At 36.8% G+C, this 24,138-nt stretch overlaps 1 protein-coding gene across 1 annotated transcript in view; it reads right to left on the bottom strand.

Moving 5' to 3' along the window:
• Positions 1–241: 241 nt before the first annotated feature.
• SAMTOR (S-adenosylmethionine sensor upstream of mTORC1) overlaps positions 242–24,138 on the bottom strand; it is a 35,061-nt gene continuing 11,164 nt past the window's right edge. The window contains exons 2-5 of the mRNA XM_083803204.1: positions 22,614–22,755; positions 13,608–13,781; positions 7,926–8,040; positions 242–2,954 (exon numbers count right to left, since the gene is read on the bottom strand). Coding sequence (XP_083659330.1) covers positions 2,325–2,954; positions 7,926–8,040; positions 13,608–13,781; positions 22,614–22,755 — 1,061 coding nt within the window. The 3' untranslated portion in view covers positions 242–2,324. The remainder of the gene's footprint in view (positions 2,955–7,925; positions 8,041–13,607; positions 13,782–22,613; positions 22,756–24,138) is intronic.

The following is a 24,138-nucleotide window of genomic DNA, read 5'->3' as shown; positions in this document are numbered from 1 at the left end:
AAGAACACTTCAGGTATTTAGAATAAGCGGCAAGAAAACCAAGCTGTTACAAATCTCAGGTCCCTAAACCACAAATACAATGGTGTCACTGAGCTGCCAAGAAGGCCTAAATTTTAAATAATTATGTTTTAAACTCTTTAAGGATAAATCTTGGCTCATTTGTATGAATCACAAACCAATTTACATTGACCAATGCCAACATTTCTGTCAGCTGGTACACAACTTTTTTTTTAGAGGAATATCAATTAAAATGCTAGGTAGACTTTGAAGTATGTGCAGATTATATTTCTAAAAACAGCTTTATTTATAGCACCAATATTTTAGCTTTAACACTAGCATTGCTGGAGTCAGTGAAAGAAGAGAGGTTTTGACTGATGAACATTTTAGTGAAAGTGAAATGGTATTTTCTTGCATTATATTGCATTAGATGCAAACACTGAGTTATAGCTGTTTTTAAATCTGTTGTATATTTCATTAGGTATTTTCCATAAAAATTAAGTCAACCACGATAACTTGTCTTTTTTTTTTTCCCCTATACACAAGCTGTATAGGTGTTTGGTTTGTATACAACTATATCATTCAGATCGAATAACAGTTTTGAATCAGATGTTTGGGGACACTTCACATTTATGAAAAGAGACACAGAAAGCTTATATTAAAGAATAAAGCATTGCAGTCCAGTTCATGTTTGAGTGTAAGTAGGACCAATACAGTATGACTCTTCGTAGGAAGTTGTATACAAGAAAAAACAGACAGGTCAAACTGGCACTTTCAGTGCAAAACTTCAATGGAAAGTTTTCATTTTTGTAGCAACTACTGTAAAATCCACACTAACACTTCAGTTTACCTGGTAACATCCGTATTATAAAAATAACATGGCAGATTGAAATGTTGTAAGGTGTGTTTCCACCTACAAAACTTTACACTGTATTTGTATTTTCTACCATGTTGCTGCAGTCAGTCTTAAATCCATGATGCGGCACCTAATTCCAATCATTTCTGATAGGCACTCACTTATAGATTTTAAAGCCTAACATTCAAATTTGAAAATTCTGGTCATTTTTAAATGGAGGGCAATCTAAGCTAAACTAATACTGAATCCTCTATTTTTAATGCTGAACAGATTATTTTTTTCCGGCAAAGTACTCACAAATTTATTACACAATTTAAAAAATTTCATAAACATAAACAACTTGGTTTACCTTCTTACAGTGCAGACCAGTTTTCAGACAGCTATGGGTTTTTCATTTAACTAAACAGAAGATTGGGGTCCAAATAAGCAAATGAAATAGTGTATGTTAACTTCAGTTGTGTGGTCTGAATGTCTTTTGTGCAAATACATGTGTCCTTGAAAATCTTGTGAAAATGTTCCTTTTTTTTTTTAAACAAAATCAGTCTGTAGTTATCATACAATTGTTCTTAACTGTAGACCTCCCAAATTAAAGAAAGTTTGTTTTTAAAACACATAAATAATTTACTTTAAAACATGACAAAAAACCACCACCACTCCCACCCCCCCCAAAAAAAAAATACAGAACACATTGGGGAAATACTGATGTATGTTAGTGCTTGTACACTGAAAATTGCAAAACCCTGTTCCAGCTTTGAAGTGAAACAATTGTCTAGACGTACCATACTTCTCTGTGTCTGGGGGATAACCTCTTCAGAGATCCCATGTCTATCTGCTATTTATGCAATGAAAGTACACAACATGTATGACTATGGATTAATATATTCCAGTGTTTTGGTGTTATCTCAAGAGGGCTGCAATTAAAGTAAAATTAAATGTGCATTATAGTTTCTCCAGCCCAGGCTTAACCAGAGCAAAAGAAATTCTGGAAAGAAAGCTTTGTTCCATAATTAAAAAGGGACATGTGTAACCAAGCATCTTAACCTATCTGCACATTTAATTAAAGTGCAAATTATTTCTTCCTACATATACTTCTCAGAAGCCCAACAACTCCAGTGCCTTATGCTCAACCACATTAAGAGTTAAAATATTGAAACAACATTTAGCAAATTAAATAGAATTCACACTTCACAGCACTAAAGAAAAGAATGGTACCTTTCTGGAAGAAAATTAGTGATACATATTCTAAAGAAAGTAACAGCAATTTATGCTATGACAAGAGTCATTTGCATAAAACTTGTATTTTTTTCACTTTCATACAAGAATAAATTTTAAAATTCAAAAGTAGAAAAAAATAGCAAACTCTGTAAACCGTTGCATTTTCTTTATGCAAACCGTTGTTGTGTGTTGAGCCCACGTTAGTATAGCAAAATTAGTTAAGCAAGAGGTTTGACTTAGCATGTCAACTACTACATTAACTTAGAAGCAATATAGGATCTTCGAGCTCATAAAAAGGAATTGAACTAGACTGGCTTTCTCCAGAGTCTGAGTCATAAGGAGCATCAGGTAGCTCCATAAAACCGTAAGCTAGCTGTTCATCTTCTGTATCTGATCGAATGTAGCAGGAAGTGTTGGAATACTCCTCATCCTCTATACTGTTGAAATCCTGCGGGATATATAACATTCCTGGATAGTTCCTGCTAACTAAGTCACTTGTTGTTTGAAGGGAGATTTTCCTAAAAGCCATCAGGTGCATGTGAGAAAACTTGGAATACTTGAAGCGTTTAAAACCCAAGGACTCTATGGCAATCTTCCAGCTTTTCATCATCATAGCTCGGCGATTCTGGTGAGATGAATCAGGAGTTATTACAAGCAATAAGCCATTTAATACGAGAAGTTCATGTGCCTTCTTGCAGCATATCCATCGTTGATAAGGTGATGGAAAGTAAGAAAGGAGGAGCGAGAAAACGACGACATGGAATAGTTCTCCAGGTAGAGAATCAATAGGATTTTTCAGTTGCTTAAGGAAGGCATCTATAGCATCTTGTGCCAGTTGGAGAGGTTGCTGAATTTGTAGATTCAAGAAGTCACATTTGTATACGCTCTGGTGAAATAAGAAAAACAGAAAACAAACAAACATCAAGGTTGGTTTAAAGAGCAAATACAACTCACACCCGGAGAATGATGAACAACATCCTCTTCAATTCCTTGAGGAAAATTCAAGCCCGCTGAACATCCCTCTTGCTATTAAATCAAGCACTCTAAAACAGCAATTTAAAAGTAATGCATATTACTAGCTTTCACAGTTGCCAAGAATGATTTGAGATATGCAGCAATTTAGTGGAGATTTGATAGCTGAGAACTGTTCATTTAAAACAAAGAAATGAAATAGAAAGCCCTAATAGAATGTATCAAATCAACTATCTCACAATTGATTTAAAAAGAATTCAGATGAGTGTACATTGCTCGTTTCCCCCACATCCCATGCTTTCATAGTATATCATGCATTGCCAATAAAATTCCATGTTAAGGTACGACAATAGAGTAAAACAATGCAATTCTTAAAATTCCAATCTAGACTATATTGGGTTTTAAATTGTATACCTTTTATTTTTTTTTTTTAAAAACAAACAAACCTGAAATAAGTAAATAGGAAATTAAATTCAACATTATCAGTATTTCCACTAGCTCTTTAAAGAATCCAAGAGGCTTCATAATTTGATCACTTGGAAAAAAGAGATGTTCCTTCCTGGTACAGAAAAGGGAAGAAACTATTGCAAGGCAAAATACATCAGAAAGTTACAGTACACTAACTACTTTGTAACAACGATGAAGGTACAAGTTTTAACCTTGCTGCAAATGCAAAGTTTACCAGTAGACATTTGGGCAAGATAAGAGTTTTAAATTCTTCTTTTAATCATTTGTGTGCTCAAGCTGTCAAAGACTGAAAGTGACACCCTGATACAACACACAAAAGAACAAATTCATAACACCCTTAATCACAGAGAACTCAAAAAACATAAAATAGTAGGTTATTCACTAGGCTTAAGTTTTGACATTTTATATTCAAAGCCTAGTACTGACTTCTTTCATGAAAAGGTATTGAGATACAAGGCTGCAACTTGATAGAAACAAAAATTGTTATTAATGCTTACAGAACATGCAGTGGAAAAACAGACTGCTAAACAGCTACGTGAATATTAGAGCTGAGACAAAACATTCTCCAGAGCATATCAGAAAGGTGGAGGTAGACCTGCTGCATTTTCATATCCCCCTCCCCAGAGTATTTCTAGCATATTTTATGAAGCAATATTAAACAAATCAACATTATTGCAAAGGTATTCATAAAGCAACTGATATGCGTCGTTGTTCCCAAGTAGAAGATAACATTTCTTTATATATAAAATCACATTCTCTCCAGAGAACATGCAGAAAACTAGAAAGAGTAAATCAATCTTCCAAAAATTTGTAATTTACTTTTCAATAGCTTTAATCTTGGCCTCCGATACAGATGAAAAAATAATTCAAGACAGATTTTAATTAAAATTACTTGATCGTAGGGAAATAATTACAATCATTATATCTGCAGGGTTATATTCTGCTTCCTTGTACTATTTAGAACAGGAAATCAACAGTAGTAACTTCAGGATATATAGTAACTTCAGAAGAATAGTGCTTTGGAAAATAATTTTCCAGGGTAACATGCTAACTTTGCTTAGGAGAAGGACTTAAAGGCTACACATACACAGCTGAAAAAAATTACACTGCAAGTATTTCTCTGCAGTTGAAAGATACTAATAAAACAGTTATGCAGAAGAAAATTTCATGATTAAAATATGTTTCAGGGGGAATTTGAACTCTGCAAGACAGTTTTATGACAAAAATGTTGCTATGCTGCTAAAGTGGGGATTGCTACTCCCGATGCACAAGTCTTGAACTGATCTTACAGTCTTTCTAGACGCTGAAACAGCAAACTCGTATTTCAGTGCGTACATTGACATTTAAGAACTCAATCCAACTTGTCTTTTCTCCTTAACGTCAGTACCATCCCAGACTTTTTTTTGTCTCAGACTGTATTTACTCCAATACAACATCTGCTGCATATTCAGCTTGTTTCCCGGCACTATAAAATTATATTGGGACTTTCACCAAATTGAGATTTGCCGTTCATTTCAATTATAGCCTTCTCCTTTCCCCTGACAAGTAGACAAGTGAAACTCCTGTAGGAAAATAACAGCTGCTAATTATTCTCTGGAATATTTGTGTCACCGAGTGTTTGAAGGAGTGACCAACAAAAGCACCAGTCAAGAAGAAACTTGTTCTGCTTACCTTAGTCTCTCTTCCCCTTGAGCAGTACCCCTCCCCACCACACAAAGCACACACCCAGAACGTTTAATAGAAATGTATTTTTGCATTCATATCACACAGTTGCATTTTCTGTATAAGATTCTAAACGCTGTGAAGACATTTATTCTTTTGTTTGTGATTTTATGATTCTCTTATTAAATAAACATTTTAGTTCCTCTGACAATTTTTCAATTACATACTCAAAATTCCTCAAATTATCTGAAGTATTTTACTCAACTGCTACTTCTATATCTAAAATATTTATATACCGATAGTGGATTAGCCTATTCTTATTAATACATAATTATTTAACTCTTTATTCAACATTATTTAACAAACTGACTTCCTAAAAAGCTTCCATGTTTCAATATCTTTCAAAAAACATTTTGGTATCTTACCTAAAAGATCAGCTAAATGAGAAGGTTTTACAGGTTCTTCTATTTTCAACTTCAACAACTAAGTTAGTGCATCGATTTTTTAGGTCAGAAGACAACATCAACTCCCCTAAGAGCCCTCTGGCTGTTATTCTGAAATCCTACAATCAGCGCAGACAACTGCTGGCCAAGAGATAAATTTATTCAGGTTACGCTGCTGATGCAGCTCAAAGCAGAGTCATCCCAAATACATCAGCGCTTATTAATTCTAGTTTGGAGGTGGGCCTGAACTTACTACAGAGGTAGCATTTGAGTGCACCAGTTGTGTTCCTTTTTACTCCAAGAACGCTAAGTTGCAAGGTGCCCTGAATACACCAAGGTACCAAGAGAATGGCAGTAAGAGAAGCTGGTGAACCTGAGGCAGGCCTCACAGTAACCATGCTGATCTGTACGGCAGTGCTCCAGTGAGTTCCTGTCATCAAGGTATGCTGCTATGTCGGAATGCAGGAAATCAATTATCTTATCGTTCGACTGCACTGGGAGAGAGCCTGAAGAACTGGTTAGTACACAAATTACACAAATGCTGACTACCCCCTCTCTTCTGTTGTCTGGCCTGGATTACTTGTATTCCTCAATTACATCCACAGAAGTAACCTGTCTAGAACTTTTCCAATAATAATTTTGGTCACTAAATTTAAACTTATTTTCTCAAGAAATGTAATTTTTTTAAAGAAAAATAGCATGACTGAATACATAGCAAAATATTAATTATGTATAACCTCAAATTAATGGTTAGATTTGTGTCATGTAATTTCAGGTGTCCAGGCTTCTATTACAGTCACTGGAGAGCTAGTCAATAAAGGATCAGAGATCATGACATTAGAACACAATTCACCTCACCGTGAAAGAGGAGATTTTTAAGTTTCGCTGATTCTAGTTTTAATAGACCTGCACTGACTAATCTGAACATAGAACCTTGGCTGTAGACACCTGGGCTGCACACATCTCAGCTTGAAATTTACTTGCCATGTATGGCCATTTTAAATGCCTTAGGCTGCCACTTCACAATGGCATGTTATCTCCTTCACATCACACATCATGAACAAGAAACAACCCTATGCTGATGTCCTACAGCATCTCGAGTGGTAGCAAGCAATTGTGCTTGGGCAACTGATGCCTATTCCTCAAATTAGGCAAGATGAAGTCCATTAATAGTTGCTTTGTGTTTTAGCTGAAACCAGCACTGAGTTACTTTAAAAAGCAATTTATACAACTCAAATATTTCTAAAGAATTATCTTTTTTTTTATTATTATTTTTTTTATATATGTGCTTGGAGATAAATTAGGTGTTAGGGAACTAAACCTGGTGACCACAACAAAATGTCACTTATTTTGCATGTAAACCACGCTGCAGCAAACAACAGAACACTGACTGCTTTCAAGTTAACTGTATTATTGTACTCGTACCTCTCCACATCTCTAGAGAGGGTTACCTTATGCCACTAATTTTAATTTTAAGCTATTATAAAAATTCAGCTTCGTAGAAGTTAGCAAGATATGTATGGTAAAAGGTCTCACATTTTCTGACAGAAATTCATTCCTTTATGTATCTTTTCCTTTTTCCACTTTCTCATTTTGCCTGGTTAATAAATACTGTGTGCTTGGTTAATAAATACTACTAGGACTGACAAAAAAAGTCAGATCAAGAGGGAAAGACAGAAGAAACATGATTACAGGAAAGTTAATGCATTTGGAATCTTACTACATAGGGAAAGTGAAACAATTGTATTGTTGCATTACCCCAAATGTATTACTCACCTTACAAAGTTCCCTAAACAGTAATCTTGTCCTCAGAATTACAGTTTAGTATCTGTAGCAATAAACTGAAAATCCCCTTTTTAGAGCACTTCTGGTTACTAGAACTCCCCACAAAAAATACACCAAGTAGAGGCACTGATTATTTCTTTCTGTCAGCAAATGCAGCTTACCAGAGGTTCAAGTCTAAGCACAAGCCTACTCAATTTTCATTTACGGCTTTTAAGATGCAAGAACTCATCTGAGACTGCATTAAAAGATAGCTAAAGTTTTTCCAGTTTTAAGATGCACAACAGCATTATAAAGGCATAACTCTTGAACAAAAACGTATTTTAAAATCAAACTACATTTAGCTATTATTTTGAAGCCTGTTCATGGGAATGGATGTAATAGAAGGACCACCATTTTTTTTTAAAACACAGACGTTTAGGATACATACTGATGAAGTATTAAACAACTTTTTTTTTTTTCAGCCAGTTTGAAGTATTCTAAAATATTTGAGAGCCAAATTTATATCAAACATAGTAAATGTTACATACCTCAACAGCTGGAACAATATCTATGCCAACTGTCAGAAATTCTTCAAACTTCAAAAACGGATTAAAGCAGCTACCAACGTCAAGTAATCTGATCTTTCCCAAGGAGTGAAGCAACCTAAGAAGCAGCAAGAATTCAGTTTTATCAAGTGTTATTTTTGAAGCTATATTCTGAATTACAATTTCACAGAATTAACATAAAAGATATTCTTGTTGAATACTATGGCAGTGACTAATATAAGTGAATGCCTTAACTGAACTGCTGAGACGTCTAAAGAATCAAAAGAACAGTAAAGCAGATGATCCCCTCAAGCTGAAAAATTTACCTTAAGAGTACCTGTAATACTTTAACTTCATAGAACCGCTCAGGTTGGAAAGGACCTTAAAAACCATGTAGTTCAACCCCTCCCTGCTATGGACAGGGACACCTCCCACCAGACCAGATTGTCCAAAGCCCCATCCAGCCTGGCCTTGAACACTTCCACGGATGGGGCATCCACAGCTGCTCGGGGCAGCCTGTTCTGTTGCCTTCCCAGCCTCTGAGTGTAAAACTTCCTCCTAACTTGTACTTATAGTAGCAAAGTAAAATGGCAACCAGTGTGTCCACTACTCATGCTGATCAGTAATTTCTCTATCGCTTTGTGTTTCCCCACTTACCTCTTTCTGGTACTTATCGACGTTTGACACAAGTCATTAGAGTTGAAGTTTCAGGAGTACATAAGAGAAACTGACAGCACTCCATGACCTACCTACTCGTCAGCCCCATTTTAAAGGGCATCCGAAGTCAAGTGTCATAACTGGTTTAAGCAGAGGACATCCACTTGTATTCCAAAGTAAACAAAAATATCCCTGAATGTGAAAACATCTAGTTATTCCATGCAAAATATCTAAAAATATTCTATTAGCTTTCTTTTAGCTAGCATTTTTGAAAATGGATGACTGCTTGAGCTTCACTCCAACTTTAATTTTCAGTGGGTGCTATGAAAGTTGGATCAGTCCGTACAGCACCACAAACTTAAAAACTGGTGAGTGAAGTTGGAGCAATAACCACTTGGACCACTAGTGCTCAAGAGTTTGAATTCCTTCTATTGGACCATTTACAGGGCTATAGCTAAGAATTTTCCGTTACGTTTTGTAAGAACCTAGAACACCCAAAATCCGTTAACGGAGGCAAACAGAAGTGAAATCATAGCTTTCGCAGGGAGGAGACTGATAACTTTCCAGTAAGTGAGTGTTGCTTTTTGCTTCCAGTTTCTGTAGCCAATTCTAAATTGGCACCTCCAAAATATCATTTGTTGCCTTTCTGAGAAAGATTCAGCCCTAGAGAAACATAACTGCAAGAACTTTCAGAAACAGATCTACAGAGCTAATGGAGTCCAAAAAAGCCATGGCTGTACTCACATCAACAATAAAACTGTAAGCAATACCACGGAAAAAGTTTTTAAGAAGCAATAAAGAGATCAGAGTTCTCTATGTTCCTCCCCAAACTCTTCCTTAACTCTCAATGATCTACCATGAAGATAATGTTAGAGAAGCAAGAGAAGATTCCTTGTTGCCTTCAGCTGAATAACACTACCCATCTTACAGATTTTCCTTCTACATAGGAAACATCCAGGGAATTCTTCCGTCAAACTACCAGCACCACCAAGGCAAACAGCACAACGATTACCTCTAACTCTCAGTTAAAACCACACACGTTGCCAAGCTACCCTGTGAGACAGCTGACACCAAGTGGGATTTCAAAATGAAGATGATTGCAAAAATTTTCCCCAACTTGGATGCCAATGACAATGTAATCTGTGCAACAGATTGAACGACACAGAAGGACCATTGAGATCCATGTGGCAAGAAATCACGAACATGGGCTTAAGGCAAGCGGTGTCTTTTTCCATGTAACGTTAGTACTTCTCAGAGCAGCACTCCTCCTTGTCTAGCAAATACAGACTCTAACGGCTTAGTGTCTTTTTCACATCAAGTCTACTGGCTTAGACTTTTTCATTCAAATACTATACGTACACTAGTGTTCTACATTAGTCTAACAGTAACAGCAAAATAATTGAAGACGCATGGGACCACAAGAAACAAAATGAGAGTTTGATTCTATAGTCCAGCTCAGGGAAAACTTCCCATAAAGAAGAGCAACAGCCTCTAAAGGTCTCAACATTTTCCATTTAAAGTGTTAGATGAAATACTTAGACTTAATTTTAAGTAACAGAATATAGAACCTGCTAATCTCCAGGAGAACCCACTGCACCTATGGTGAAATGAAAAATCACTGTGATGCATTCTGTTTCCCTCTTATAAAACCTACGTTCTTGGCTGCGGTGTTGCTTTTGACTCAGTGAAGAGGTTGCACCGCTCAGACTACTTCTGACAGCATTACGGCATGCTTCTGGATAGCTACATCCCTGTATCCCAAGCTGAGCAGAAGCCATCTCTTCTACACTAATGGACAACAGATCCCAAGATGTTTGATACAGGACAAAGATAAGTTTCTCCTTTCACTTTAATAGGTGTTCTTTCAATTACAGGTTTCTCTTTCATTCTGGTAAGACTACCGGACTCCAAATTCAATGTGAATACACTTTGAAACCTTAACAGTAGCAGAGATTCAGGTGCTCACTTGTGTTTTGACTTTCCTGCTGCTTGTCAGGTTCTGCTGCCCCTCTGAACACAGGTGCAGTGAGAAACTTAACAGCAGTTCCCAGGCTGCCAGTTCTATCTATTCTATCAATAAGAACAGCATCTTAGTTAAGTGCTTCAATTAATTTTGGAGGTCTTCAGACCACTGGTGCAGACACCTGCTTTTCTTCCTCTTTTTTTTTTTTTAAACACTACAACTCTCAAGTCAGATTCCTCAGTGAAAACATAACTGTCATCTACGTGACAGTCACTGATCTGGTGAGCCAATTACTGTGTTACAAAGGCAGTCTTGCTGAATTCATTGATAATCACCCTTCAACCCCGTTTCTAATGATTTTCAGTCAAGGCAACTATATGAAAAGTAAGAGAAATGCTTTGCACTGTAGGTAGTCTCCAAATACATCTTGAATCCACAGCTCTCCAACGCACTAATATAGTGGTAGAAAACGTGAATAAAGATCAGGAACTGGTGAAGAAGTGTCCGTAACCTGGAAATGAGTCCATTTTAAACTTATCCTACACTTGCTTATTTCAAGAACTTTATTGAATGGACTACAGTTCTTGATTATTAGCCCCCTTAAAAATGCACATATTTTTAACTAGGTGTTGTACAGGCAAGTGACATTTTCTCTTGGAAGTAGATGGAAACTAGAAACTAGAGTATAGTTATATAACCACCAGGAAAGTCATTGCATCTTTGTCATTAATCATTTCAAATGCTGAACTTCTGGTTTACAATTTTCAATTATTAAGCTACTGTTTATCCAAGGATGGGAGGGGAAAAAATTCCGAGGCCCTATGCTGTTGTCAGAAGAGCAGAACAAAGCTATACAACTGGTTCTGAGTGCCAACACTGGTGTATCTCAAATCTTTAGCAACATCCAGACATAAATGCACTCCATGGGATGGACTAACTTGCTGAGATACACTTATATGAAAGAAGGAATGATGGCTTAACTGTCTCTTAAGATACAACCTAACACCTGAGAAGAATCTATGCAAGAAGGTTATGATTTTTACCATTAAGGATAAAAATCAAGACTTTAACCTGATGGAAAAAGACGACAATACTCAAACAGAACAAAGGGAGAAGCTAGTAAACAGCAGATAACAGCCACTTTTGTATTTCAAGACTGAACCACTTTGAAGTCCAGCTTCACACCAGGTGAAGATGCAATGTTAGACACATAAGAACTGTTCCTGGGATGGAAATAGGTACTGGGGACAACATATTACCAGTCCTTTTCCACTTTCATCTGTATGCCCACATTAGTTATTTCTGTGAGATTCACCAATTTCAGTCTTGCAAAGAGGCGAGCAACATGAACATCTGAAAATGGCTTCATCGAAGTAGCTGAGCGCCTTTCTGAGCAGCAATACAACTTGCACTTCTGGTTCCCATGGCACTTTCTACCACTACCTTTGGGATCTCATGGAGTGCTACCTACTTTTTTTCGCATCTTCTGGTCTTTTTTAAGTTTTAAAACCATCATGGAACCTTTTACTTCTGAGCTAACTCAGTGCTTGCCAAGAGTTCTGGGTTTTGATGAAAATAGCGGTGATGATAACCAACGACTTAGCTGTTGCAGAGCAGCACTTACACAGAGCCGAGGACTTTTCAGCTTCTGGTGCTGCCTTGCCAGTGAGGAGGCTGGGGGTGCACAAGGAGCTGGGAGGTGACACAGCCACGATGGCTGGCTCAGACTGACCAAAGTGACGTCCCATACCACGTGGTGTCACGCTCAGCAATAAAAGCTGGAGTAAAGGAGGAGGAAGGCAGGAATGATGGCATTTGCCTTCCCAAGAAACCACTACACGTGATGAGCCCTGCTCTCAGGGAAGTGGCTGAATACCTGCCTGCTGATGGGAAAGAGCAAATGAATTCCTTGTTTGATTTTGTGTGTGTGGCTTTTGCTTTACCCAGGAAACTGTCTTTATGTCAACCCATGAGTTCTCACGCTTTTACCTCTCTCTTCTCCATCCCACCTGGGAAGGGTGAGCAAGTGGCTGCGTGGTGCTGAGCTGCCTGCTGGGGTTAAACCATAACAGCCTTACAAATGAAACTAGTATTTGACTTCTATGGGCAGTGATTTATAACAGATATGTCCCATTTCTATAAGGTCTGTACAACTACTAAAAACCTTACTATCATTTGTTGCTTACTCCAGCAATGTTGCTTACTCCAGACATGTTACAGTAATGAGAAACCCTCTTCACAGAGCAGAGAAAACTGTTTCATGGACCAGTTCTTACAACTGTCCGCAGAATATGAAACAAGTCAAATAAAACATTCAATGGAAATGTGTCTATGCATTCTTATTCCTTTAAACTTAAGTTATTCACATCACACAAGGAATCGTCACAAACATGAGCCTTGTTTTTTTAGGGAAAAAATAGTGTGGACAGTAAGTGAAATAAAAAAGCTACTCATGAATATGAAAAATAAAACTCTCACTTGAGTGAAGGTTAAAAACAGAAGTTAAAACTGTTGTTAGGGAAATACTTCAAGGATAGTGCAACTTCTGCAGAGCCAGTCGTCGGAACACTAGCATATTTAAAATTAAGGGTTGTAATTCAAAATTGCTTTTGAAGTATATAATTGGAATCAAGAGTTTCTCTGCAATTATTTATGAACAGAAAGTTTTAAGTGCTCTGATATTTACATTTGCCACTTGGTACTTACATAAGCAATTGACTTTTCAACAATACTGAATAGCCATTAGATTCTAACTTAATTAACGTCTCCCTTATTTCACCTCAAGCTTTAATATAAATTGCACTGCACAACAATGACATACAAAAGCAAAATTACTCTAACACTTAAATGGCAATGACTAAGATGTCATTCTCAAGCAATCTTTATTGCATCCACCAAAACTTATACTACAGCTTAACTATTTCTTTAGGCATGGATATATTCACATGAAAATGCCCTTAGAAAAACAAATGTATCAGACTTCTCTAATATATTATGGGGAAAAACTGCAGCTAAGTCTCATCACACAAAGAGGAAAATAAGTCTGGAAAACAAGTAAAACTTACTCTTCTGTTATAGCCTCATGATTTGTCAAGCCAAGGCTCGGTAAGGGTTCTTCAATCTTGGGAGGCTGGGAAACATTTAAGGCTGGAGTGGTCTTCGAAGCAAGAAGTGCTCTTTTTTCATCTTTCTCAAGTGCTTTTCTTTTCCCGCCATTCTGAAAATATTCTCGGCATACACTGAAAAGACAAAAAAAATTCCCCCAGAAAAATAAAATGGTATTTTTGGTCATTACTGTAGACAGAACACAAGACAGAGGTTTAAGAGATACAAATTCTGTCATCTTTTGAACAAATCTCAGCTTTACTGCAACTTTGGAAAGTCAGCTTTAGGAACGACGTGACACACCCCCAATAACAGATAGGTGTTTTATTGCCAAATATCAGGCTGTGAGTCACAGTTGCATAAACAGACTCAAATTACCTTTATCTGGATAAGCTTTCAATGCAAGACAACAGATGTCTTGTCAGAACATCACCAGTGGGTAACTTCAGCTATCACCTGAACACCACAGCTCTCTATCAAGGCATGCTTGCATACACGCAGTTTTAACTAAGCTCCTCCTAAATGCAGGGACTTCTGAAACATCTGTGTCTTGCAGTGCACTTTAGGAATGTGGAAAGAAGTGAATACAACCCAGGCTTATGGCCTAACTTATTTATACCTGTTTCTAATTTAGAGCCCCCCCCCCTTTTTTTCCTTTTAAAAATAGCATCTGCAGTAGCTGTATTATTGCAGAAGACTTATTTTAGCTTTCCTTTTTTTCCCTGTTTAAGCATTTTGCTAGTTAAGAAACAGAACAAAGTATTCAGTCACACATGAACTGAAAGGTTAACCAGTTTAAAGGAATGAACGTTATCAAAAGAGTTAAATTGCACCTGCATACTTCAGCCAGTAGTCAGCATTACTGTAAGAGACACGAGCATATGTTCCGGAGAATAACCGAATTGTTTTGTCCACAAAATACAACTAGAAATGGAAACAATTTGTTGCTGCGAAATTAAAAAGCCTGACTCACCCTGCACAAAGCAGTATTTTTAATTAGATGCACCAGCCAAGCATTTGCATGAAAAGTTTAACAAAAATAGTACTTGTTCAAATTATGTTTTCATAACAACGCATTTTTATGATACTTTCTTGAAACACATTCGATTTTCCTCTAAAAAAAGCTGCAGAGGTTTGAGGTAATGTTCCAGAAGACAAATTCAAATTTAGTTTAATAATGCCTTATATTGTATTATCTTTACCCCGCTTTGTATTTCACCTCCCAGATTCAGGAAAAAGACACGGTGGTATAATATAGCAGGTTAAATCACAAATAGACAAGGTCTTGGAATACAGAGGCCTTATCTAAGTGTTGGTGATATTGTAGGTAACAAATATATCCACCACAGAAAATGTGAAGGAACAAGCTTAAAACTGTCATTATTGTTGAGTTTCATAAAGAGAAACATATGATCAAACAGGTACAGATAGAAGCCACTTTACCCCAAGCTGCCAGGGAATGACCGCCCCGAATCTGTACACATGTAATTACAGTAGCCCATTGTGTCCACATTGTTAATTGTTGCTGTGAAGGAAAGACCTAAGTTACCTTGTACGCATTTCTGTGCTGACATGCTTAAATGGCCTTGAGATCAAAACTGACCCGTGCCTAACAAAATCAAAGTACAAGCAAGTCTTACTTGCTTAAGCAGGCCCTAGGCATTCTTGCAGTAAATATGAAAAGTTTAAAATGCAGACAGTAACCTTACGGTAGTAAACAGCCCTATGAGAAACAAACATATTAAAAATTATATTCATAGTCAACAAGTTTACAACTCCTCAGTAACCAAAGCTATTTTCAGACCAAAGAGAAGCTGGCTGGAAAAGACACTAAAGAAATTATAAGATCCACACCTTGGCAGTATTGAGCAAGATCACACACAGAAGCAATACCAGCAGTCCAGGCTACAATAATCCCAAATACATAAACTGTGAAATCATACCAACTCCATTAGAGATTGCATATACACGAAGACAATAATTCTAAAATTAACAAGGTTAAAGTAGAAGTCCATCATTGAACTTAAGGGGAAAAAAAACAAAACCCCAGAAAAAGACTTGGACTTATTACTGCTATGCTAATAAAAGTTGTATTTTACAGTATATCAAATTATTTGTTCACGAGTATATAATCAGTTTAGAGACAATGTCTTTTATAACTATTTAGCTGTGTGTCATTTAGTCAAAGAAAAGATAAACTCAGGAAAATCCACTTCCTCACCCTGTTACAGCTACCTTACCACTTTGTAAGCATTTTGCAGTGTCTTAATTTTACTCTAAAAGCCTTTTTTCTTGTTACCTCTTCTTAAGCATTCTGAAGCAACAGCTGGCTAAATAATGTTATACAGCTACCGACACCAACAGGTAAATCAGAACAAAACAAAAAAATCCACAAACTTGGGAGGAATGTATTGTTTCTTCTGCTCAACTATTGATGTTAGCAATTTTTTCCGTCGCTACAGGCTGTCATGCTGCCCAGGTTAACACTTGTGAGCTGCTGTGCAGGAGAATAATCTACTTGCAAAATGTAGGATAACTTCTCCTGTCACTATGAAGAACCTATTTCTTCCTCGTAGTTGGTATTGCTGTAATTCAGTATTTCTTTCCCATTATTTTACAGCTCTCTCTCACATCAACTGAGTTCTGATGTCATGAAACACCAAAGTCAACTATGGTGAGAGGCATCATCAACTCCTGGGTTTTTGCTGCTGGACAAGAGGGGCTAGAGTCAAAAGGCGGCTGGAGACTGGGTAAAACTCTTCATGTTCAGATCCTGTCTGCATACTTGTGCCATGCCACAAGGAAGCACAAAATATCCAATCCACCCATCCAAACAAATACCCCCCCCCCCCAACAATAAACAAACAAAAAAATGGTTAAGATGGCAGTTCATAACCGCTGAGGGTTTTCTTCCCAAAGCCTCACAGGAGCTGTCTCTCTACTCCCCTCATGGAAGTGGACCTCACACATATGATGGGGTAGCACCTTGGCACCTACTGCTCAGTAGTTAATAAAATGTAAGGCACTCAGCAGGTTACCCTTATAGTAACTTGTTGATGCAGCCACACGTTTAACTTTACGGTTATTAAAACCCCATCACCAATCACACTGTGGTTTTGAGTATGCAGTTACTTAAGACTCTGCATTTAACAACTGTCTCAAGTAATGAATAGACTATCCCTTAATTACCTACAAAGAGAAATAAAATTAAGGAATCTATTTTATAACTCTGAGAACTGCCACGACTCCATTTCTAACTGACATTTAAGCTTCTGCTCTTTGATGATATATTAGCTCTACAATTAACACACTTGTTTTTGAAGAATTGTGCAATTCAAATGCTACCTGAGCTAACACTTGCTACAGTTTACACAAACCAGCAAAATAAACTTTTCAGTTCTAAACTGTTTAAGTTTGCTGGCAGAGACAGGTAAAGTGTGAAGTTCATATTTTGCTTATACAAAAATTCCAGGTATTTCCACAGTGAAATTTGTTTTCTATACTTCAAATCTGAAATGATAACCAATTTGTTCAAGTTGAACAGCCTCCTCTCTGAGCCCTCTCCCCCCCAGTCCCATTTGGGCTGGACACATATAGGAAGTTCCAGTTAGAGAGTATGATACATATTCATGAGATAAATCATTTGTTCATACTCTTCAGCTATGAAAGAAAAGCTTTGTTGTAGAATACAGTAACCAAAACCATGTGTTTCAATAGAATATAAAAAACTAGGGAGGGGGTGATGTTTCAAACCCTCAATTGCCAAAGAAACACCATATGAAATTTGAAATATGTTGAAAGAATTAATAGTTACTTTTCTTGCCAAGTAATAACTAACAACTAAATTAACGCTGGTCACTTTTTATCTTGGCAAAGAGCAGTTTCTGATGATAGCTTTTTATGAATGCTCAAGAGTTTCAAGGAGACAGCTTTGCAGGCTAAGAGTACACAGTCCGTCTTTTCTGCTTTTCAAAGAAGAAAAGGTGAGCCTTACTTACATTCCTTACACTACTTACTAACCAGAATGTAATATTAAAAATCAAGTTCAGTGAGGGTATAGAGAAATAACATACTTCCCATCAGAGCTGAAGAAAAGTCTAGACTTCTCATCGTGTCCGCAAAAACTTGTCTTCTGTCCTCCCACACATTTACAAATAAGTATCCTAAACTCAACTGAAAGAACTGCTGGCCTGAAAAAAAATGTTTGAGCTCTTCTACAGGTTTAACCTCCCCTACCTCATCCTGAAGAAAACCAAGAAATTGAGAGTTTTTAAGGTCCCTTGGAGACATTAATCGTGCAGGATGGCTGGAAAACATTCTGCTGTCGTCATAGGCATACAGATTTAGGTTAAGGAAATCCTTTATTCAGCCTGTATGATAGCACTAGGTATTATAAGTTATCTTAATTATATTTTGTTAAAGTTCAATGAGAAACTTGTATACAACCCATTCTCCCAATTTATTTTTCATACTTGGTCTCAGTTCCAGGTATTTGAGACATTATCCTTTTGAGAAACACAGCCAGGTCTGTAATCAGACATTTCTCCAATATTGTGTCCATCCCCCAACACCACAAACCAAGTTCTGGGGGCAATATCCTTCACTACCAGAGGATTCCAAGAATTTGAAAATAGTTAGCAGTTATCGTATGATCAATGCTCTAATTAGCTCTAGCACTCAAACAGATACGGTTTTGTCAGAACAAAGTATTTAAAAGGAAAAATAAAGGCTGTCATACAAACATGCACAATGAGCATTAAATTCTTTTTCTATTTTAAATAGTTTCCCTTCTCCTCTTTACCCCACCTCCCTTCTAACTAATTCTATTGAAAGTGAATTGCTCAACTAAGTGCATTCATCAAAAAAGCTACAAAACAGCACTGTAAAGACTTCAAACATTAATTTATTCTATCCTTCAATCCTAAACAGACCTAGTAGTTATTTTCAAAGATCTTATAAGATCTGACTAATGACTAAGACAGCCTAGCTGAAAGAAAAAAACAAAACATTGCTTTTGTGGGAAAAAAGCATCCCATGAGTGTTTCATATTAAGCTCGTGGTCTGCTACAGAATCCAAATGCTTTTCTAAAAGACTGACAGATAACCAATGACTCCTGGCCTGTATTTGCATAGTTAACAGTATTTGGTATAGTTAACATCATTATTAATCTTAGTCCTGCCCTCAGAGTGACAATTCTTGTTTGGTCCCATTTGCAAATGTTATGAACAGACTGTATTCTAGCAGATTGTTAATAAAAATGTTGATTGGCAATAGATGCAGGGACAGACACTTACAAAGCCCATCTCAGTAAAACAAATATTTAAGGTAAGATTTTAACATCTATTCTCCACAAGTTTTTCCACGCAGTTCTGCATTCCCTAAAAAGTAACTTCATCAAGACCTTATTTCTTCAGTTTACTCATAAAATTGTCAAAAGACCAAAAAATGCAGGTCTAGATAATGTTTTGTCATGTTAGCTATTGCTAGCTAGTTAGAATTGCAGATTCTGCTTTTTGTTATTTAAAAAAATAGCCAAGTCAACACAAGTCTTAACACTGATGCAAAAGCAACAGAAAGAAGCAAACCTGCTAGTCTAGCTCGTTTTGGTTTAACTAGAACCAGAACAGGCTGGCATTCATTGTCCATACAAAGGTTCACCAGGCTACCTATGACAGCAAAAATTAAGAGTTAGGACAATTATTCAGGGTAAATGCAATCTTATCCCATTTCAGTTTAAGTTTTTTGTCATAACGTAACTGAAATGAAAGAGAAACAGAAACGTTAGTTTCCAAATATCATTTGCTACTTTGCATTTGATTACTAAAGATATACAAAGAAAACGAGGGAAAGACAGCTCAGTGCAGTCCAGGCTTTTTACAACACCACTCAGCTAGGCTGTATCTAGAAAGGGACAAGGTTTTAAGCACTCTTCCCCCATGCTAGCAATTGTATAGTATTGCCATGGAACGACAAATAAAAGAAAAATGGCCCTATACCAGGCAGCAGATGGTCAACAGCACAGTCTACCCCTTACTGCTTTATCTTTTACAGTTTCTAGAATCTGAATATGTGCAGTTATAAATAAAAATTAATGAAGTAAAAGTGTAAGTTTTATGTCACCTGGTTTAAGAACTAACTTCACAATACGCATTTTGCCAGTATCTTCAACTAAATAACTAGAAAGACTTTCAAAAGGATAACCTGGCAGGAAAATTATTCTTGATCCTGAAAAGAAGTACACATGGCTTCTCCGATGGTTATTCTGTATCCTCTGGTTTACTTTATCAGGTATCTGGTTATACAAGAACACAAGAAAAGTGAAGGAAAGGTTACCAAAAAAAAGTATTTTTTTTCAATCTAGCGGAAAAAAACACTTTTCTGTTTCATACGTCTAAAAAGATCTTCCTTAAAAGGAAAACCAAGAAAACCCAAGCTATCCTTTCTTCAGTAGAGATACACCAGTGGTTCCCAAGTACTTTCAGCATTCCACTCTCATATTAAATTTCATCTAATACATCAGCTACCTTCCTGCTGTCATGATGACAGACAGTTAAAGCACCGAACAAAAACTTTCTGTGAAGTCTCATGCACGTAAAGTTCTCTTGCGTGCAATTAAGCAATTAGACACAAGGAGGAGTAAGGAAAATGGGGCCTGCCACCTGTCTGGCACACCTCCTGGTCCTTTGATAAGGAACAAAAAAATTGCAGAATACAAAGTCAATCTGCTGTGTTTTGGTATATAGCCATCCAGGCATCAGTTTTCAAAAATGTGAAAAGTAACCCTTTTTTTTTTTCCTGATGTAAGTTTCCTGACCCCTGGACTCTACAGGCTGAAAAGGTCCATGTTTTAAAAGAAGCTTTATACTGAGACAGAGCATTTTAGTGTCTCCTACCAGGTGGATTTTCTTCTTAGTTTATGCTGCAAGACCCAAGCTAGACATTTAAATGTTTGTTTACTCTGTAGGTCTTGTGGGAACTACCAGAAAAACCAACCACCCAACAAACAAGCAAGCGAGAGTGTCAAAATGCTTCAATACAAAGGACATCAACTGTTCTTCCACTGTCAGGAAGGAACATTATCCTGTCCTACAGGGAAACAGGCAAGCTTAGCACAAGGTAAGGGAATACTACTTAGCAGAAATTACTTTAAATAAAGTGCATATAATTTTACTGCAAAAGTTTCACAGATCAGTTGACAATCAAGTTGTAAAAAATATCAAGCAATGTAGCATGGGAATCAGTCCTGGGTCCAGTACAATCAGTGCTCGCACAGATAACCAGAACAGTCAGTATTCCTCTCAACTGCTCTGCAAATGACGCCAAGCTGGACAGAAGAGAAGCTGCAAGAAATCTCAGTATTAGAACTCTGCATAATTTAAGACAGTGTAATTTAGTAAAGAGACAGATCAACATTTCTACCTAAGTAATGAATAGCATAAACACCAGAAAACAACTAGCAACTGAGAAAGCCTGTAAAAAAGAAACTCACAGTTGTGGATCAGAAGTGAGCATAAGTCGATGACACAAAACCAACACAACCAAGAAAACCACCAGAAAACCCATCAAACAAGGCCAGCTGCATAACAAGAGTTTAGTACAACCTCGATGGTATTTTTTCATTTTATTTATCTCTGACAATGCCAGTGGAACACTGCATCCAGTTTTGGGCATAGTTCTTTCAAATTGATTCACCTCTCTTGAAGATGAGACAACGTAACACAAAACACGCCCAGGAAAGGGTAAGAAATACTTGACTGTTTTCTTAACCTAAAGAATCAACGATCGATACATAAAGGAATGGTTTTCAAATATTTGTTTGTTGTAAAGAGAAAGAAAATGAGCTTGTTATCACTTGCTCCATTTCCAGCAGGCACAGAACATCTCAATTTGCCATCAAGGTGATGTACTCTACACCAACTGTTTCACAGTCTGTGTCCCCCTCTTTTTTTGTTCATTGGTTGGGATCAAAAGACCTGTGTTACAAGTTTAAATCGAGTGATACCATGCCTGCTTTTCTTCACTGTCTTTTGCTTACTACTATGTAACACTCACCTCCAGGGTGACTATTCCAGAACTCGAACAGAATGGTACTTTGTTAATATTTAATCTATTTATTTTCAATCTTCAGTGATTTTAAAGATTGTAGGGAAGTTGGAGAGCTCCATCACTGCAGCATTCTAAGAACAGACTAACAGATGCCTACAAAGACTTAATGACATGTAGTTGATAGACCTCCTCTAGGTCACATCATTTAAAAGAACTGTAATACGATGATGGGAAATCAGGTTTTCTAAACATCTAGATGAGTAAAGTCACTGTATGTCTGTCTCTCAGATGTACAGCATCTTCATCTGTCTGCAGACATTCCCAAAGGCAGGACCATGCATAAATTCTTCTCCAGGTTAAATTTCCAAACTATTGTTTTTTTTTCTGCTGTACAGATTCCATGGCATGCCTCAACTTTATGTAGGAATCCCGAGTGACTAACATTTATCCTCCTAAAGTTTCCTCAAAGATTGAAATAATTTATTTGAACTCGTTCCATGATTTTGTTATCAGGACATGTAAAAAGTTTAAAATCCATGCACTTATATGCACAAAGCAAACCCAAACTCTGTACATTAAACTTGAACTACACTTGTTACATTAGTTCAGTTTAGGTTCAGACAAAATTACTTCATTGGTCTACTTGCAAACACCTTCAGCATTTGAGGGGAAAAAAAAACATTGTTGAAGATGCATTTGAGGTCTCACATTAGAAGAAATCATTTCATAAGCTACATATCCCTAATAAGCTGGAACAGTAAGACGGTTATTTGTTTCAGGAACCAATAAACCATTAACATTTTATAGAATAAATCTTAAAAATTGAAAAACAACAACAACAAAAAAACTTAAATCCTGTATTATAAAGAATTGTAAATAGAAATGTGCAATCACATCTTTCAAATACATTAGGGTTTACCTGCAACACCACTCAATCCGGCCTTCCCCTTCGCAAGTTTTTGCCCAGTGATTATCTGCAAGGTTTTTCATTGCCACAGCATATTCACAGAGAGTTTCCTCATCCTCACAGTGCTCACGCCAGATCTTATCAAAGTCTCCCACTAAAGAAAACAACAACAAAAAATTGCACATTAGATACAACGCACACATATCTAATTGCACATGAGATATGACAATTGCTGCTTTATTGTAGATGGCAAAATTCCCATCTTCCAATTAAAAGAAGTTATATAAATGTAGTAAGAGATTACTTTACCTGCATTTAAAAACAAAAAATGAGGTCCTATTTCTCTAGTTAAAAACAAAATTCCAGGTTTTGGAGAAGGAAGGGACTATCAGGTACTTGAGAAGCTAGCAATATTCTCAGTATATGAATTTTGCTCAGTTTGTTCTGTGAAATTAGAGTTACCAGGAAGTTCTGCTTTCAGGTTTCTGTGCACAGCTATTAAACTTGACAAACAGTTTTAGAAATGAAAGACTGAAAGGCTTCGTACTCGCATTCCTGTTCACAGCAGCTACCCTGGATGATGTTACATGTAAAACTGCTTAACTGAAGGTTTATTCAAGGCTATAGATTTCTTTGGATACACTGGAAAAGGAATTCAAGGCTTCACTAGTGTCTGCCTGTGCAGTCAGTCTTACCCAGTTAGCATCTAGGTGACAGTGCAGAAGAATCAAACTGACTACAGTCGAAAAAATCAGATAAATTTACCTGCCAATATCCAGGGACAGGCTTATTTTCACTTTCCTCACCTTGCTGAAAAAGAAGACTTGCAGGTTAAATTCTGACACTTCAAAGTAATTAAACATCATGATTTTCCCACTTTTGCTGGGAAGCACCTACTTCTTCAAGCTTGCTTTACATAATGTACTGTCAAACAAAAACAAGATAAATGCTACTGGTAGCAAGCCACAATTCCTACTGAGGTTTCTACAGCATGAAAACTCTTGGTATACTTTAACTAAAGGACACTTCTACACTATGAAGGAGAAAAAAAACATGCTCACTAGTACGATCCTCACTAATTCGTTTTGTGTTTCTTATTCACAAATGTGTGCACACACCTGGTATTGATTTACATAAATCTGCAGAATATTTATCTACCAATTTTGCATCTATAAGCTGATACAGATAACAGCAAGTTGTTAAGAGTAGAACTACATTTTAAGATTCAACTCTGACAAGCAACATGCTTTTAACAACATGGTTCCAGAACCAGTTTTCGCAGCACCTTAATATGAAAGAGAAATATTTACAAAGTGTATCCAAGCATAACCCGACTATGTCTGCTAAAGACTGAAAGTAGCTTACAGTATGACTTGTCCTCATATCAGTAAGAGATTTCTGGTTTTCACCCATTTACAAGAATTCCTTTGATGTGCTTTGTTTTAATTAGCAGTAATAGATTTCCTTCTGTCCCAACTGTTTTTTCTTTTTGCGTTTGTACAAAGCAGCAATAACTGCTCACCCCATCTGTCCTCCA

The sequence above is a fragment of the Anser anser genome, assembly GCF_964211835.1.
Source record: "Anser anser genome assembly, chromosome: 1".
NCBI classification, from domain to species: domain Eukaryota; kingdom Metazoa; phylum Chordata; class Aves; order Anseriformes; family Anatidae; genus Anser; species Anser anser.
Note: the sequence above shows the minus strand (reverse complement) of the source record. Positions and strands in the feature narration are given on the sequence as shown.